Below are 20,119 nucleotides of genomic sequence, written 5' to 3' on the forward strand. Positions count from 1 at the left end.
CCAGGAAGCTGGGCATGGGCTGTACTTGGACATTCCAACATGACAATGGTCCAAAACACAAGGCCAAGTCAACCTGTTATTGGCTACAGCAGAATAAAGTGAAGGTTCTGGAGTGGCCATCTCAGTCTCTTGACCTCAATATCATTGAGCCACTCTGGGGAGATCTCAAACATGCAGTTCATGCAAGACAGCCCAAGAATTTACAGGAACTGGAGGCTTTTTGCCAAGGGGAATGGGCAGCTTTACCATCTGAGAAGATAAATAGCCTCATCCACAAATACCACAAAAGACTTCAAGCTGTCATTGATGTTAAAGAGGGCAATACACAGTATTAAGAACTGGGGTTTGCAAACCTTTGTGTTATCATTCATATTCTCTAAAAAATAGCCAAGGAATCATAAATTCTGCCAGGGTATGTAAACTTATGAGCACAACTGTATATATATATATATATATATATATATATATATATATATATATATATATATATATATATATACACACTGCTCAAAAAAATTCAAGGAACACTTTGAAAACATATCAGATCTCAACGGGCAAAAATCTCATGCTGGATATCTATACTGATATGGACTGGGTAATGTGTTAGGAATGAAAGAATGGCACATCATTTGATGGAAATGAAAATTATCCACCTACAGAGGGTGAATTCAAGGACACCCCGAAAATCAAAGTGAAAAAAATTATGCAGCAAGCTAGTCCATTTTGCTGAAATTTCATTGCAACAACTCAAAATGGTCCTCAGTAGTTTGTAGGGCCCCCAAGTGCTTGTTGTATGCCTGACAACATCAGGGCATGCTCCTAATGAGACAACGGATGGTGTCCTGGGGTATTTCCTCCCAGATCTGGACCAGAGCATCACTGAGCTCCTGAACAGACTGAGGTGCAACCTGGCGGCACCGGATGGACCGAAACATAATAACCCAGAGGTGTTCTTTTGGATTTAAGTCAGGTGAGCGTGGGGGCCATTCAATGGTATCAATTTCTTCATCCTCCAGGAACTGGCTGCATGGTCTTGCCACATGAGGCCGGGCATTGTCGTGCATCAGGAGGAACCCAGGACCCACTGCACCAGCGTAGGGTCTGACAATGGGTCCAAGGATTTCATCCCGATGCCTAATGGCAGTCAGGGTGCCATTGTGTAGCCTGTAGAGGTCTGTGCATCCCTCCATGGATATGCCCCCCCCAGATCATCACTGACCCACCACCAAACCGGTCATGCTGAACGATGTTACAGGCAGCATAAAGTTCTCTGCAGCTTCTCCAGACCCTTTCACGTCTGCCACATATGCTCATGGTGAACCTGATCTCATCTGTGAAAATCATGGGGCACCAGTGGCGGACCTGCCAATTCTGATGTTCAATGGAAAATGCCAATCGGGTTCCACAGTGTTCGGCAGTGAGCACAGAGCACACTAGAGGACATTGGGCCCTCAGGTCACCCCCATGAAGTCTGTTTCTGATTGGTTGGTCAGAGACATTCACACCAGTGGCCTGCTGGAGGTCATTTTAAGAATTTAAAAAAAATTCTGAAGGCAACTTGAGCTCTGCTTTAACCGCTTCCTGACCAGTTATACTGCGGCAGATTGGCTCCCTTGGGCGAGCCGTCATAGCTGTACATCGGCTTTTAATGTTGCTCTAGCAGGCACACGCCCACAGCGTATCCCCGGAGCCGATACGCGTGCCTGGCGGGCACGATGCCTGCCAGGCACCCGTGATCGATTGTGACAGAGCAAAAACCGAGATCTGTGTGTGTAAACATACAAATCCTGGTTCTGTCAGGGGAGAGGAGACAAATCATGTGTTCATACTAAGTAGGAACGACGATCTGTCTCCTCCTCTAGTCAGCCACATTCCCTCTTCAGTTAAGGCCTATACACACGATCGGATATTCCGACAACAACTGTCCGATGGACGTGTTTTTTCAGGTAATCCGACCGTCTGTATGCTCCATCGGACAATTGTTGTCGGAATTTTCAACCACAAATGTTGGATAGCCATGCTCTCAAATTGTCCGACAACAAATGTGTTCAGTCAGATTATCTGATTGTGTGTACACAAATCCATCAGACTAAAATCCAAAGTACAAACACGCATACGCTGAACCAATGCTAAACATCAGACAAAAAAAACACGTAGTTTTGTGAATGTTGGATGAAAAAGTTCTGCCGTCTGTATGCAGAACAAGTTCACGGCCAACGCGCTTCAGACAAAATTTCACGTATTTGTCTAATGGAAGTCCAATTGTGTGTACAAGGCTTTAGAACACATCTAGGGAACATGTTAACCCCTTCCCTGCCAGTGACATTTATACAGTAATCAGTGGCTATTTTTAGCTCTGATCGCTGTATAAATGTGAATGGTCCCAAGAAAATGTCAAAAGTGTCCGATCTGTCCGCTACAATGTCACAGTCCCTATAAAAATCGCAGATCGTCGCCATTACTAGTAAAAAATAAATAATAATAAAAATGCCATAAATCTATCCCCTTTTTTGTAGACGCTATAGCTTTTGCGCAAACCAATCAATATATGCTTATTGCTATTTTTTTTAGCAAAAATATGTAGAAGAATAATATATATCGGCCTAAACTGGTGAAGAAATTCGTTTTTTTTTGGGGGGCTATTTATAGCAAAAAGCAATAAATATATATATATTTTTTTAAATTTACACATTTTTTTGTTTGTAGCGCAAAAAATAAAAATCGCCAAGGTGATCAAATACCTCCAAAAGAAAGCTCTATTTGTGGGGAAAAAAGGACGTCAATTTTGTTTTTGTACAAAGTTGCACGACCGCGCAATTGTCAGTTAAAGCGATGCAGTGCCGTATTGAAAAAAATGGCCTGGTCAATAAGAGGGAAAATCTTCCGGGGCTGAAGTGGTTAAGATGGTGGCACCTGGACCCGAAGCAGATTGGGTGAGGAAAGCGCTGAATCCTGGGGCAGGTAAGTGTTCTCAGACACAGTATTTGTAGCTACTGACTTTGAATCTTTGGGGGGGAGACTGGAGCTCCCCTTTAAGTGGATGTGTAGGCTCTAATAGATGCCCAAAAATGTGAACAGCGGGCGCCATGCTGGGCGCTCGCTGTTCACTTAGCGTTGTGTTAGCAAAGCGAAGGAATTCGCTTTGCTAACACTGAACTGCCTCTCGGCCAATCAAGGTGCTCGGGTCTGTTACCTGTCACCAGGGGCGGACTGACAACTCATGGGGCCCCCTGGGCAATAGGAGATTATGGGGCCCCCGGGCAATAGGAGATTATGGGGCCACACAGTATACACATACACAGTATACATACACAGTATATACACACACTGAAAAGGTACTGGAGAGGCGGGGCAGCTATAATCTTGGGATTTTTAGACCAAAAGGATGTTGGTAAGGGACATTTCAGGGACAGATGTAAAAAAAAAACAAAAAAAAAACACAGATTTTTACATACTGTCCCTGGTTTTACTAAGGCTGGCAACCCTGATGGGGCCCCCTAGTGGCATGGGGCCCCCTTGTGGAATGGGGCCCTCCAGAAGTGCCTGAGTGTCCAAATGGTCAGTCCGCCCCTGCCTGTCACCTGATTGGCTGAAACATCAGGCGCTGTGATTGGACGACTGATAGAGAGGATGGAAGATGACATTGAGGAGCGTGCGCGTGCAGGACACCACCGCTGATCCGCTGCGAGACAGGTAAGTGCCGGGCAATGCACACTGGCAGCATTTGATGGGGCACAGTAGCGGCAATCGATGGACACACTGGCAGCATCTGATGGGGCACAGTAACAGCAATTGATGGGCACAGTGTCAGCAATTGATGGGCACAGTGTCAGCAATTGATGGGCACACTGGCAGCAATTGATGGGTACAGTGGCTGCGTTTGATGGCACAGTGGCTGCACTCGATGGGCACAGTGGCTGCGCTTGATGGGCACAGTGGCTGCGTTTGATGAGCACAGTAGCTGCATTTGATGGGCACAGTAGCTGCGTTTGATGGCACAGTGGCGGCAATTAATGGGCACAGTGGCTGCGCTTGATGGGCACAGTGGCTGCGTTTGATTAGCACAGTAGCTGCGTTTGATGGGCACAGTAGCTGCGTTTGATGGCACAGTGGCTGCGTTTGATGGGCACAGTAGCTGCGTTTGATGGCACAGTGGCGGCGATTGATGGGCACAGTAGCTGTGTTTGATGGCACAGTGGCGGCAATTGATGGGCACAGTAGCTGTGTTTGATGGGCACAGTAGCTGCGTTTGATGGCACAGTGGCGGCAATTGATGGGCACAGTAGCTGTGTTAGATGGGCACAGTAGCTGCGTTTGATGGCACAGTGGCGGCAATTGATGAGCACAGTAGCTGCGTTTGATGGGCACAGTAGCTGCGTTTGATGGGCACAGTAGCTGTGTTTGATGGCACAGTGGTGGCAATTGATGGACACATTAGCTGCGTTTGATGGGCACAGTGGCTGCAATTGATGTTTTTTTTCCAGTTTGTTTGCGCCCTTCAAACATTTTGAGCACCAGCCACCACTGGGTATAACGCCAGTCACCACACCGGTGTGAATGAGCCCTAATAACACTTGGACTAATGTCACTGGTATTACAGGAATGTGCGGCAGCACAGACCTTTTTCCTCGTGGATAAACAAGTGTGAAGTTCTAAGTCTCCGTTCCTAGGCAACCAAGTTATTGTTTGATCCTATGAAGTTTCAGTAGAGAGGGGGGTGAGGGCTGCTCATCACGAGCGGCCTGCGTGTTCAGCAGTGTCATTCCCCTCTCCCCACCCCGCGCTCTTTGGAACGCTCTGGCACTCCGGCGCCGCAGACACGTTGCAAACAGGAACATAAACAAACCCCACTCCGGGGGAAAGGGGCGGGGACACAGGTATCTGGCAAGGACCCCGCGTAACCCCTTCGCTGCCGGCCGGGAACTACGCGGGCCAATCCCAGAACTTGCTCCCCCACCCCCTGACCGGGCGGTAAAGGGTCAGCCAGCGTGCCGTCCGCACCTCCTCCCCGCCCACTCAGCGGCCGGGATAGGTGAGGGCGTGGCGCACAGTAAAGGTGGGGCGGCGGAGACATGAGGGACAGCGCTGTGATTGGACGGCGTGCCCCCCCTCCCTCTTTCGAGACCCGTTCTGTCAGTGAGGTAGCCGCCCAGCTTTGTCGGAGTGGGAGGGGCCCGGCGCGTGACACACACGGTGGGTTCCAGTAAACTGCGGCTGGTTGCCGGGGGCAGGTCGGAGTTTTCAGTCAGACATTCAACAGGCGGCCGCCGAGCACAGCGGAGCAGCGCCGGTGACGCACTACACCTTGCCCGTGGTGACGCAGCGGTAGCCCGGTTGTCGGTCGGTAGTGTGTGACGCAGCCGGCTGTGGCGGTGACGCAGCTCTCATGAAGTGACTGAAAACTTTTCCTGACGGGAAACTTGTAGAAGAAGAAGAAGAAGTGTCCGGCTCCGTCATGGCTGAGGCGCCGCCGGTGGTGGAGATAGACCCGGACTTCGAGCCCCTCTCCCGGCCCCGCTCCTGTACTTGGCCCCTTCCCCGGCCGGACTTCAACCCGAGCAACTCGGCAAACTCGTCCCCGGCACCGGAGCCCCCCTCCTCCGCCGCCGGAGCTCCGGGCAATGTGGACTTCATGAGCAACCTGAGCCTGCTGGAGGAGAGCGAGGACTATGACCCCGGGGTGTGCGGGGACTTCCAGTGTCAGGAGCTTCATCAACTACAGCCACAGCCTCACCAACAACCCGGGGGAGGAGGAGGGCTCCATGCCCCACCGAGCGTGTCATCCCTGTCCCCTTCTTCATCCCCTTCCCCCCTGGGGGCCCAACAGCCCCGCAAGAGCAGCTCCTCCCGCCGCAATGCCTGGGGCAACCTGTCCTATGCCGACCTCATCAGCCAGGCCATAGAGAGCTCCCCGGAGAAGAGGCTCACCCTGTCCCAGATCTACGACTGGATGGTCAAGAGTGTCCCCTACTTCAAGGACAAGGGTGACAGCAACAGCTCTGCCGGCTGGAAGGTGAGCAGTATGGCTCTGCACCCCAAAACTTCCTCATACACCTTCTTTTCATCTCTATAGAGCAGGTGTTCCAAACCGGTGGTCCCTGGACCCCTGTCCTTCTAGACTGGGGGTTCTTCTAGACTAGGGTTCCTCCAGAGTAGACTTTAAACTGGGGTTCCTGGACCCCCCACTGTTCTAGACTAGGGTTCCTCCCGAGTAGACTAAACCGGGGTCCCTGGACCTTCACAGTTCCTCTAGACTTTCCTAACTATGGTTCCTCCAGAGTAGACTTTAAACTGAAAATTCACCGTTCCTCTAGACTAAGGTTCATACAGAGACTCTAAACCGGGGTCCCTGGAAACCCACCGTTTCTTTAGACTAGGGTTCCTACAAAGTAGACTCTAACCCGGGGTCCCTGGAAATCTACAGTTCCTCTAGACTAGGGTTCCTACAGAGTAGACTCTAACCCGGGGTCCCTAGAAATCTACAGTTCCTCTAGACTAGGGTTCCTACAAAGTAGACTCTAACCCGGGGTCCCTAGAAATCTACAGTTCCTCTAGACTAGGGTTCCTACAAAGTAGACTCTAACCCGGGGTCCCTGGAAATCTACAGTTCCTCTAGACTAGGGTTCCTACAAAGTAGACTCTAACCCGGGGTCCCTGGAAATCTACAGTTCCTCTAGACTAGGGTTCCTACAGAGTAGACTCTAACCCGGGGTCCCTAGAAATCTACAGTTCCTCTAGACTAGGGTTCCTACAAAGTAGACTCTAACCCGGGGTCCCTGGAAATCTACAGTTCCTCTAGACTAGGGTTCCTACAGAGTAGACTCTAACCCGGGGTCCCTAGAAATCTACAGTTCCTCTAGACTAGGGTTCCTACAGAGTAGACTCTAACCCGGGGTCCCTGGAAATCTACAGTTCCTCTAGACCAGACTCTAAGCCAGAGTCCCTGGACCTTCACAGTTCCTCTAGACCAGAGTCTAAGCCAGGGTCCCTGGAAATCTACTGTTCCTCTATACCAGGCTTTCCTAACTATCAAGACTCTCAATCAACCATTTCTGTAGACTACTCTTTCGTAACAAGGGTTCCTACAGAGCGGACTATAAACCAGGGTCGCTTGACCTCCCCCATTGCTCCAGGGCAGACTTTCATAACACGGGATCCTCCAGGGCAGACTTTCATAACACGGGATCCTCCAGGGCAGACTTTCATAACACGGGATCCTCCAGGGCAGACTTTCATAACACGGGATCCTCCAGGACAGACTTTCACAACTAGGGTTCCTGGAAATTCACCATTCCCCTACACCAGACTTTTTCAACCAGGGGGCCATGAAACACTAGGGTCCCTCCAGTGCCATCTCTTGCGAAGGGGGTTTCTCCTCCTTCTCAAACAGGCTCCCTCGAACAACAGGGTTTTTCCAGAGCAAGCTTTTAATACCAGGGTCCCAGGAACCCTAGGATTCCTCTAGAACAGACTCTCAATCAGTGTCTAGAAAGCTAGAGTTGGTTCAGAGCAGAGTTTCATAACAAAGGTTCCTCCAGAGCAGACTTTCCCAACCATAGTCGCAGGAACACTAGGGTTCCTACAGAGCAGGCTTTCACAACTAGGGTTCCTTGTCTAGAGTAAACTTTTGTCAACCACAGTCTTTGGATCACTAGGGTTCCTCTAGAGAAGACTCTCAACCAGAGTCCCTAGAACATTACAGTTGATCCAGAGCAGGCCTTTACAACTAGGTTTTCCTGAACCCCATGGTTCCTCCAGAGCAGACTTTCTTATCCAGGGTCATACTAGGGTTCCTACAGAGCAGGTTTCAGAACTAGAAATCCTCTAGCGCAAGCTTTCTCATCCATGGTCTTTGGAAAGATAGGGTTCCTCCTAAGCAGACTTTCTCAACCAGGGTTTCTGGAACTTTAGGGTTCCTTCAGAGCAGGCTTTTACAACCAGGGCCCATGGTGCCCTGGGTTTTCTTGAACATTGTAGTTACTCCAGAGAAGACTTTCCCAACTAGGGATTCTCTGGGGCAGACTTTAACCTGGCTCATTTTATTTCCGCAACTAGGGTTACACCAGGGAAGACCCCCCCCCCAGGCACTCTCAACCAAGGTCACTGGAATACTAGAGTTCTTCCACAGCATCCTTGTAGAGAAGCATTTCACAAATAGGGGTTCTCCTTAACCACAGTTTCTCTAGAGTAGACTATTACAACCAGGGTCCCTGGAACACGAGGGTTTCTCCAGAGCAGAGTTTAACCAGGGTCTTGGAAACAGGGTTTCTCCAGAGCAGGCTTTCTCTTAAGATTCCTTTTTAGAGGAGACTTTCAGAACTAGGATTTCTTTGGAGCAGGCTTTCTTAACTAGTTCTCTAGAACCCAAGGGTTCCTCCTGAGCAGGCTTTTACAACAAGGGTGCTTGGAACTGTAGTTTTTCTGTCTCCACTATCTCTATTAACAGCGTACTGATCATGCCACTTCACTGTGAAATGTAGATATCGTTTTATGCATGGGTTCCCTGAGGCCTAAAATTTATTTCAAGGGTTCCTTGAGCAGTGGTGGCAATTCTTCATTAATCACTGGCCACTAGTGTAAGAGGATACACCACCTTTATATGTCAGCATTTCTTTTTTGGTGTGTGGTTTTTGTTTGTATTTTTTTAAGCATGATTGTTACAGAAACAGTGTGTTTGTATAGAACATATATGGGGGGGGTAAAATAATCTGACACAGGGTGTCAAAAATTTTAGTTATGCCACATTTCTTTATTATATTTCTAAAAACTTTATTCAACTTTTTGATCATGCAAATTCACCCAGGGTGAAAATGTGTAGAGACTGCTCTAGTGTTTTATAGTCTCCCCAACGAAGGCTCAGATTTTTGTATATGCTGGCAAGGAAATCCTCCCATGTTTTTTTTCCCTTTTTGGATTGCTCTCTGGTTCCCAGGAGGAACTTCCACCTGTTGGAGAAGCTCTAATTCTTGTTTGGGAAATGTGACCAGAGAAGGTTTAATGGCAAGATGTCCCCACCAGGAGATGTTTATATGATTTAACAGGAGTAGATAATATCACAAAGGTCAAACTGGCAATCTTTTGGAGCTTTTCTGGGTCCCCTTACTTGGGGTGACTCATTGCCCATTTAACCATTGTGTGCGTTATGTACTTATGTTGGTCTTGGAAACACGTTTTTGTAGTGCTGGTGGCTTTTTACTATTCAACTTTGGTTTTGCATGGTGCCAGCCGTTGTGACCCTTACAAGTACCCCCTGCAGCTAGCGGGTCGGTGGACTGCGCAGCCTAAGTTGGGCTAGGTGACAGAGCCAGGAACATGAGTAGGGGAACCTCAGCATGGGGAGCTCCACTAAACCATTTAATTGGAGTTAAATAGAAGTAGGTTTCAGGTTTTTTATTTTTGTTATTTTTTTGGTGGACTGACCCTTTAAAGCAGAGTCTTGCTGGCCAATTTTTTTTTTTCTCCCAATGCAATGGTTTCGGCAGTGTTTTTATGAAAATTGTTTAGTGTGTTAAACTTTATGTTCAGCTAAAACTTTTTTTTATTTTTAGCTAGAGTGAAGGATTGGAACCTCCTAGTTTTTACTACTGCCCAGGGATTGTGTAGAGATTTCCCTTTACTTTCTGTTACAATGACAAAGGTTTCACCAGACAGAAAGGGGCCCAACAGGGATATAAACATCAATAAGCAGCTGACAGGGGTTTTATCCTCCCCTTTATTAAAGCATTTTTATTTCTCTGTGTTGCTGTTGGAGATTTTCTCTCAGCAATGTCATTGTCAATAGGACAGTATGCAAAGGGACATTTCTGAAGGAGGCCCCCAGTTAGCAGAAACCTGGGAGGGATTCTAATCCTCCAAAAGAGAAACAACTTGTTTGGGCTGCAATCATGCTTTAAGTGGCAGCTGAGTGTTTTTACAATGTAGGACCGTTCACAACCCTGGTGACAGAAATGTTTCTCTGTTGGAAGTTTTGTGCTGTCAGCTGATTTGTGTTGCCATGTCTTTTTAGAAGGCATTCAGAAATATATTCTGGTCAGGCAGTCTAGATAGAAGTTGTCTGATGGTTTCAGTCAAACTTTATTAGGTGGTCAGTATTTATGGTGTGTGTGTGTGTGTGTGTGCCCTACCATATTGGACAAAGGAATCGCCTATATACAAGAGAAATCTGTGTGCCTCAAGTATTGACACTTGACACAATGGCTGATTTTTAAGCAGCACTCAAGTGTCCGGTTACTGTGTCAGCACTTGAGTGATGTTCCCTAGTAATATGCTGTTCACACCTTGCAGTAACCTGACCCCTGGGAGGCACCTGGCAGGTCTGGTTCCTGACAATGGAATGAATGTGTGATCTGACAAAAGATTACATCCAAGTTTGATGGCACACTTGGGGCCATGTCTGTGCCTCTGCAGTTATTAGACTCCAATACTCTCGGGTGGTTATAGCTGGGATTCCCCAGATAGAACTGAAATGAGTATAATGGGACTCTGATGAGTTGTTGGGCACAGTGGTTCCTGAAATGTCTTCTCTGCTTGTTGAGGCATTTGCATTTTTGTTGGCCCTAGATCCCATTGTGACCCCACAATAGTTCATTGTGTAGAATGACAAATTGCCTCCACTGTCCATTTCCTCTGTGTGCATCCTGAGGAAAAGCAGATTCCCAGGTTACCATTATTTGTTTATTGCTGGATAATGACTTCTGATTATAATGTAAAGTCGGTATTTGCACCTTTCCATTATTGGGTCTTGTAACGGTCTGTACAGATTCATTGTAAGATTCTGTAGACTTTGAGTGTGTGTGTTGTTGTTGTTGTTGGGGTGTGTGTGTGTGTGTGTGTGTGTGTGTGTGTGTGTGTGTGTTTTTTTTTTTTTCTCTTTAAATTTTGGTGTACACATGTATAACTTCTACCAGTTTCTCTTCTGAAAAATATCCCAGAAAGAAATCTTTCTTGGCATGTCTCGGATTCTGGCCTTAAATGAACTGTTGAGATTTATATGCATTGTCCCTGAGGGTTTCTTTAGCTGACTGTCGGATCTCTGAAATTGTTATCATTTATAACTGTTATGTATGCATTCAATTAAGCCAGTGTAGGGGATGTCATTTTTGTGGGACTGCTGCTCTCAGTCTAGGCTGCACTGATTCTGGGTAATGATCTTTGTGGATGGCTTAGTTTTCAACGGACTGTCACAAATAAAAACAAGTTCATGTGCCACATGCTAGTTCACATGCAGTGACCTAGTGGATTGGATTTGCTTCATCGCCTCATAACTAGAATATGTGCCACAAGTCGAGGCAGAATGCTTGCTTTCATCACAACCTAATCGCACAGGAGATTTGCATTGCGATTGAGCCTCTTTACCCATGTTAAGAATCTTTTTTACTCGCGTGACATGAAAAGCATTTACAGGGTGTGTGTGGTTTTTTTTTTTTTTTTTTTTTTTTCCCTACATCAAAATTTGTCTGCATTGGCAGCATTAGATGAGATTAAGTATATGAATAGTTGTATCAAAAGAATAAATACATTTTAATGTTGCCATAGATCTAATATGATTGTGTATTCTAACCTCTTCTACATCAGTGATTGGATCGAAAGAATAATGACATTTTGTTCATTCCTTATGAGCATTTTTTGCTAATGATTAGCTGAATTAACTAAAAATGTTACAAGCCAACAATTGGTCAGTAATAAGGGCCTGATTTCATAACATTTTGTAGTGGTTCAGACCCAAACCACTCTCTCTCCAGCTCACTTTCTCACAGAAAAATAAGCAAGTTCTTGATGCAGGGGTTTCTCTGACATTCCTTTGGGGATTAAAGTTCACACGCTACCCAAAAAACAAAAGAACGTGACTACCATTTTATTTTTTTGTTGCCAGAAGGGTCAGACAGGTAACTTTTTTTTTTTTTTTTTTTTTTTTCTCCCTGAGTTGGCAAGATCAGAAGCAATTGGAGCATTTTGTCATTTAAGCAGCTTGTAATGACACAAAGATTTGCCTACGAATCACATCATAAAAAATGTCTACAAAAGACTGCTAAGGCTTACAATGAAGTTTTTATTACATGCGTAACAAATGCCTCTGATGAAAAGATATGTTGTAAAGCTAATAAGACCAGATCTTGGCCCAACAACAATTAAAATTTGGGTGCTTAAATGGCTATAATGCAGAGGATATGGTAATTGACTGCATGTTCATTTGTAATGGGGTGATCCATGAGCAAGGCAGGCCATAGACAGTAATGACAGGGGAATCCCTCCTGCCAAGCAATTGTCTGCTCCTGGGGGGGGGGGGGGCAGCCGTCCCCACCAGGAGAAGACGTGATTATTGCTAGCGGCGATTGCCAGCAGCGGCTATAGCAAGTAAATCCGGCAGGCTACTTGTACTCAAGTTGATCGATCAACTTGGTACATTAAGACTGCCCATACATGGTTCGAATCTCAGCCATTCCCTGCAGAACCATCTGAGATTTAAACGGTCTATGGCTGGCCTAAGGCAGCCCATAGATTTCCACTTTGGATGAAAGGGGAAAAAAAAATCACTTGCTTCCCCCATCAACGGTGTTGTTGAGGGAATCCCTCCTGCAGCATTATTGTGTTCTGCTGGGGGACGGGGGTGTTGCGGGGAGTCTTTCTGGCTGGCAGAACAGTGACTATATATCTATATCTCTGGCTATCTATCTAGTGTGTGTGTGTGTGTGTGTGTGTGTGTGTGTGTGTGTGTGTGATTCTATCTCTAAAAAAAACAAAAAGAAAACTGACCGGCTGCTTGTACCGAATTTGATCCGATCAGTCTGCCAATGGGTTTGGAGCCATTTAATCATGTATGATTTGTGATGGGCTGTTGTGTGCAGTTCATTGCATGTATTGTCCAGGTATCCATTCATGTCATGTTATCTGATAGCTGGCCTTTTGAAAAGGTGAAATGGCAATCGGGATGCCTGTGAGGTTTCCTTGACGCCAAAAAAAGCTTGGTTAGTAGAATATTTTATTGTCCGAGTTGGAATTAATTTTGCCCTTCTGATAACAAAGAAAAAAAATAAATAAATGCGGCACTATGGTGGGAACCTGGTAAAGCGTCATACTCTTGGCATAAGATGCTACTTATTTATGGGAATATAGGTTTCTTCGCTAACCTCAAATCAGTGTTGGATTGTCATGGTTTTCTTGAAGCAAATATGTACTTTGACAATGCAGAAACAATTTGATGGGTTTTATATAATCCCTTGTTCACCAGCGAGAGCTGGCAGTGCTGGGACCTGCCAACTGATCACTCGGGTACAGAACAGTACATTGTGGGAAATGGGAGGGAGTGGCGTACTCTCCCATCTCTGAGAAATGAGTGAAGAGGAAGTACCAGAATGTGAGGGTGTCTACTATACATGAAAACTATATTCCTTGCATGTCCCCCTCGGATCTACAGCGACTGCAGTGCATTTGTCGTGCAAAGTGGATTTGCCTTTAGTAAATAAACCCCAGAGTGACTTCAGAGCTCCTTACTGGTTGTTGTGAGTTCATGACTTACCTGTGTGATATACAAGGTTCTAGATATTTTTCAGATGTCTGCCTCAGTACTTTCTGCAGGTTTCTAGTTAAAGGGGTTGTACAGGTTTGTTTTTTATTTTCTAAATGGGTTCCTTTAAGCTAGTGCATTGTTGGTTCACTTACCTTTTCCTTCGATTTCCCTTCGACATATTTTGTTTTCTTTGTCTGAATTTCTCACTTCCTGTTCCTCCTCAGTAAGCTGTTCTGGCTGACTAACCACCGCTCAGATGATGGTGGCAAGTTTACTGAGGAGGAACAGGAAGTGAGAAATTCAGACAAAAAAAAAACATTTAGAAGGGAAATGGAAGGAAAAGCTAAGAGAACAAACAATGTACTAGCTTAAATCTATTTAGAAAATAAACAAACCTTTACAACTCCTGTAAGTGGTTAGCACACCTTCCTTGCAGCGCTTGGTCAAGAGTTCAAATCTTGGGTTTACATCACCCCCCCCCCCCCCGTATCGCCTGAAATACCTGGCTGATCCTGCTAGTTTATCTCCCCCCCCCCCCAATGTAAACTGACCACAGTATATCATGGCTGCTGAGCCCCTGACACTTGTCAGTTTAAAAAAATGCTGGATTTGAATTTTTAACTGTTTTGTTGCTGGAAAAGACTGCATATGATGAATTTCTTACTTTTTGAAACTTGCATTTATGTGTTGGACTAGGATGCTGTTGTAAGCAGTTGAAGGAAATGTAATACAGTGCTTTGAAAAAGTATTCATACCCCCTTGAAACTTCCCACATTTTGGTATTGTTGAAACCAAAAATGTAAATTTATTTTATGTGATAGACCAATATTTTGTAAAAAAAAAATCTGAGAAGTGTGGCGTGCATTTTTATTCAGCCCCCCTCTGTCTCTGCTTAATCTAACTTTATTTTATTTTTATATTTTTTTATATGCACTGCTCATTTCTACATCCCCCTTGTATGTATTGTCCTATTTTATATTGTTCTCATGAAGTCGAACTTGTCACATGCATATGTGCTTGTTCGGTTTTTTTATTTTTTCCAAGTTTGCTTTAAAAGTGCTGTCATGTCTAGATGAGCTATGTATGAAGAAGAGAGGATGAGAGAGCGACTGGCCATGCTTGGCTCGGCAAAGGAAATAGCTGGGGTGGAGCAGACTGACAGAAACCCACAAATGCGGCAGATGTGAATAATCCTAGCTTCACTTGTAAAATGACTAATTCCCCTAAAACTCAGATGAATTACCAGGTACAGATAGAATATTTGCATACGTTATGCATTTGACTGTTCTGTTTGCAGTCTGTGGCTATATTTTAAGGCTTAAATTAATATAAAATCATGTTGATGAAAGTGGTGGTGACTGCATGTCACATTTGTTACCTTACAGAAAACCTACATGAGAAAGCTATGATGGAAGCAGCTGTCTTCGTAACACAGCCTGGTTCTGGGGCAGTAAAACTAAACCGCTCAGTGCCCTATTGTTAGAATGTGAAATGTTTGTTTTGCTGGTACAACTGTCATAATACTACATCCCTGTGGGGGGATTCCTCAATCCAAACTGTTTTCCGTTCTTCTTGCTGACAAAAAAAAACTATGGCTAGCCCTAGTGTGCTAGGAAGGTAGACGTTATACTTGAAGCAGCCGCATAGACACCAAGAGTGCTCTGTAAAGAAGTATCTAAGAGCAAGGATCTGGTTGCTGCGGGGGGATGGTAAATGCCATTATCTATACTTGTCCATTCACAAAATGCCTTATTTTGTAAAAAGATGTTTTGTGAATGGAGGGAGGTGGAGACACGCGATCCTTCACTGTATGAGAGCCTCAAGCTGACGGTCTAAGCACAGGAAATTCAGCGGGAGTTCAGCACAGTAGTGTTGAAAATGATTGAATAAACGGGAGAGTGTTTCCTAACAAAGTAGCCATCCACACATGGGACACAGAGGTTGTATGTTCAAAGCAAGTGTCCTGGACTTCCATTTTAAAAGTAAAACGCCAGCCAAACGTGTGTGTGTGTGTGTGTGTGTATATGTGTGTGTATGTGTGTATGTGTATATATATATATATATATATATATATATATATATATATATGTGTATGTGTGTGTATATATATGTATGTGTGTATATATATATATGTGTGTGTGTGTGTATGTGTATATATATATATATATATATATATATATATATATATATTGCAACTAACGATCATTTTCATAATCGATTCGTTGGTCGATTAATCGGATAATGGCCTTAAAAAAAATTTGTTGGGCAGATTACAAAACACAAATTGCCGCAAAAATGCATTATTACATGCTTTTCTGCAGCTTCTCCATTGAAGTATATTGAACAAAATAGCACAGTTTTGCGTTAAAAAGTCCTTGCCCTTTCCAAATACGCAGCAGCTGAATAAAAATCATGGATGTGAACGTGTCCCATAGGAAAACATGTAAATGAACTGTAGTGTGTTTCTGCAAAAAGCACCAAAAAACAGAGGTGTGACCCAAGCCTGAGATGTTTAGTTACATAATGGGGTTAAAAAAACAAAAATAAGTACAAATAATCGCTACTGTAAGGGGTTCATTTTTTTTTTTTACTGTGGGACAGTGTAATATTTACAGTAGCAATTTGCTTTTTTGTACTATAAAGGCCTATTTTTTTTTTTAAACCCCATTATATTACTGGCCGATCAATTATGAAAATTGTAATCGATTAATTTCATAATCGATTAGTAGTTTCGGCCCGACTTGTTTCTTATGGTAACAAACCCTTTCCTTTTATCTCTCCTTCCCCTTTTTAAACTTGTATCATGTGGAATGTGCTTTTGAGTCTTTGGAAGAGCCTTCCTTCCTTTTGCAGTCTCTGCCTATAGGCTGGAGGGTTATTACTTGTCCGCTAAGTCAGTATGACAGATGACTGAGCATGGGCAAAGTGGCAGAAGGCTTAACTCGCAAACCTAACTCTCGAGGATAAGTATGTTGGCTTTTGATCAGTCCAGTGAATCCAATGAGATTTCAAAGTTATAGTTGAAAATGGTTTAAAATAAAAGCCTGATCCTGGTGTCTTGATGTTAAGGGCCCTTTTACATAGGTGGACTGAAACTGAAAAGCTGATCCGATTGCTCCTCCACTCTCCTCATATGGAGCAATGAGTGTCAACGTACGTGTCCATTGACACCTGCCGCCATCTGACTAGATCCTATCTGTTAAAAACAGACTGGGGATCCATTCCCCATTGATCTGGCAGATTTGATCAGATGACAGTTGGGTGTAAACGGACAGGCTGTCTGTTTACATCCAGCCACCCTAAAGAGAATGGGCTGTGTCTGTCTGCTCTGCATGAGTGGAGCTGACAGGGAACAGCCACCTGCCTGCTCAGTGGGGATCTAATGGAGCCCACCCCCTTGTTGAAGGGGCCTAAAGGTTTAATTGCCTTTATCTGTTTAATGTACTTTCCATCTTATTACCACTCTTTTGCACTTCCAGTTGTAAAAATCTGACTGCTCACAGTACTGATAAATGCCAGTGTTTACTACACTAGGTGGGTAATTTGCTCCATAAATATCTATCAGAATTAGGGACATGTCTAATAGAAAATCCCTTTCCAAGTAGGATGCATCTTGACTGTAGGGATCATTTGTTACCCTAAAGAAATTGGAGAAAAGAGTGTACAAATCAACAGCCAGCTAGAACCAATTTTCAAAAGGTTTTTACAGCTTAAAATTTGTGGTCAGTCATGGCTTTTGGCACAGTGGTAGTTTGGAGAAGTAGAGGTGGGTGCTTATGAATCAAGCTCCAGCATCATAGTAAATTTACAAGCATGCATTCACATAGGCATCAGTCATAGAATGGCATCCAGTGCCTGTGTCTTCAGAGCAGTATTCAATGACCTGTTTTGCTCTGCCTTGCGCTATGTTGCTCTGGTAGTACCTGTAAGCCCAGGTTCACACTGAGCTACGGGAATGATGCCTTTTTTTTCACTCCCGCTTGTCGGTCCCGATTTCAGCCGCGATTTTCAGAGACATCTGTGCAGGTTTCTGCGGCTGTAAATCGTAGCTCGAAATTGCAAAAAGTAGTACAGAGACTTCCTTTTGAAATCTATGTGGTGTTGTACCGATTAGGACGGTGCAAATGCCACTTATTTGATGTGTCAAATCGTACCAATGTGAACCAGGGCTAAACCTTTATCCCCCTTTATCATATTTTTAGCAAGGTCCACAATAAACAAACAATCTGATAAAAACGCCATTTATCATGCAAATAAGTAACACAATTGAATGCAAATCGGTCTGCCCTCTGCAACAGTTTTACTGTCTATTTGTGACACCTGCACCTGTAAACCGGGGCAGCCAGCTGCAATATATTTGCAAAGTTCTAAGAAAGATTAGGGCCTTGTGCACACTAAACATTTGGCCCCTGTGCATTAGAGCCTGGCATATTTGCATGGACAAGACGGAACACTGAACAGAGGCTCTGCTGGGAAAATGTGTGTTCCGCCTATCACGGAACAGCCTGAGGAGGAGGTGTGGCTTTTGAATAATGGATGGCCGCTGTCTGACATACTCTGCAAACAGGAGAAGGTAGGGAGATTGTCGAGGCAGGGAATAGAATGGTACAGTGAGGTCGGCAATTGCACAGTGGGGCATGTAATAATGGCACAGTGGGGGGTCGTCTTATATGGCGAGTATATCCCAAAACCAACATTTTAGCTGAAAAATTAGGGGGCCGTCTTATACGCCGGCAAATACGGTACCTATCCAAGCTGTCAACCCTTGCTGTGCTGGCCTGGCACAACCCCACTGCAAAGCAGACTTAAAGGGTCACTAAAGGAATTTTTTTTTAATTTTTAGCTAAATAGCTTCCTTTACCTTACTGCAGTCCTGGTTTCATGTCCTCATTGTTCGTTTTTGCTTTGAAATAGCTGTAATCCTTCTCTGATCTCCACACTTCCTGCTTGTCTGGCTCCTTATGAAAAAACTCATGCGAGCTTCTCACTGTGGTCCATGATCAAGAAGGTGTGATTACTGTGTGTCTAAAACTCCCCAGAACCAATCAGATTCATTTTAAAAACAAACACTGCCCTGTGTTTGTTTTTGTTCTGTGTGTCTCTGTACTTCACAGAAACATGAAACTAGTTTAAAAACGAAACTAAACTGCAGGCACATTAGATGATTGATTTTTATCTATTTTTAATGATTTTTAAAAGGAATCGGTTAACTATTATGTCTCTATACCCTGTAAACAGTCATTTCAGCAAAAATTATTTTTTCCTTTACTGCTCCTTTAAGTTTCCTGGAGTGGTCTTTAAATGCCTTTCTGACTTGCTTGTTTATTTTTTGCTAAATTCTTAGCATATATAGTGTGTTTTGTTTGCTGTGTTGGACTATGCGCTTGGATAACATTGATTCTAATATGTTCAGAGTTCACTTTCTTTACCTACTTCAGATGGGTTGGATTACAACTGAGCTGTATGTATATTTGGTTGCTATATAAAATATATATATTTTTTTGTGTATAATAAAAAATTATATCTATATAATTTTTTTTTATTATACCCACTATTTTTTTTACATTTTATATAGCAACCAAATATACATACAGCTCAGTTGTAATCCAAGCCATCTTAAGTAGGTAAAGAAAGTGAACTCTGAACATATTAGAATCAATGTTATCTAAGATCTTCTTCCTTTTTTTTTTTTTTTTTTTTTTTAGCGGAGGTTCACCCTCAAAATGAACTTTCCAGCTTCCTTAAAGCAGAAGTAAACCCATCAATTTAACAGTTTGAAAAAGCAGTTACATTCCTGGCATGCCGGGAATGTAACTGTCACATTGGTTGTGCTCTCAACCAAACTGTCAAACCATCCAATGGCTGGTGTCATAACTGATCACATGTGCAGCATCATGGCAGTTGAAGATTAAACAGAGGCCAAGACGTGCCTTAGCAGCCGTCAATCAACTCCTCTTCGCTTAGAAACGCCCATTCCCCGCAGGATTCCCCGCTCGGAGCCGGAAAACAAGGGCTCATATAACGATAAGTACAAGTAAAAAAAAAAACAAAACAGCATACTGCAGCTAATGTCAAAAAGTGGATTTTTGGGTGAACCTCCGCTTTAAATTGTAAACTGGTGGTGGTCGTTATTTTGGAGGTTTGTTGAACATGCTATAGAGATTTGTTAAAAAAAGCTGAAAAAATATGGTTTATGTATGGCTTTCAGTCAGGCATTCATACTGTGTGGTTGGCTGTTAACTCTGCAAAACTTCTTCTTTTGTCTTAATTGTACAGTATAGGCCTCATTCACACAGGTACTGTGGCCCATTAAAGCGTGAATGGTCACTTTTGTTTGTGGTTGATGGCACGTGCAGGCAGCCCATGTTGCTCTATGGGGACTCAGTCCTGAATGCAGACTGTACGTTCCAGGCTGTGCATCAGCCCCCTATGTCTGTTAAATTGGGATATGCGGCTGTGACCATACAGCTGCTATGTCTCCATTAATCATAGGTGGCTGCTGCTACATAAACAAGCGACCCATTCATAATGTTTAGGCTGCAGCGCCCATGTGAAGAAGTCCATAAAGTTAACATAGAAATGTACCCATTATGTAATAATGTAGGCATTTCA

The 20,119-nt window shown here is 44.2% G+C and overlaps 1 protein-coding gene across 1 annotated transcript in view; it reads left to right on the top strand.

Moving 5' to 3' along the window:
• Positions 1 to 5,156: 5,156 nt before the first annotated feature.
• The window catches only part of FOXO1 (forkhead box O1), a 69,468-nt gene continuing 54,505 nt past the window's right edge, over positions 5,157 to 20,119 (top strand). The window contains exon 1 of the mRNA XM_040340357.1: positions 5,157 to 6,013. Coding sequence (XP_040196291.1) covers positions 5,456 to 6,013 — 558 coding nt within the window. The 5' untranslated portion in view covers positions 5,157 to 5,455. The remainder of the gene's footprint in view (positions 6,014 to 20,119) is intronic.

This window comes from Rana temporaria, chromosome 2 (assembly GCF_905171775.1).
Source record: "Rana temporaria chromosome 2, aRanTem1.1, whole genome shotgun sequence".
Lineage (NCBI taxonomy): Eukaryota > Metazoa > Chordata > Amphibia > Anura > Ranidae > Rana > Rana temporaria.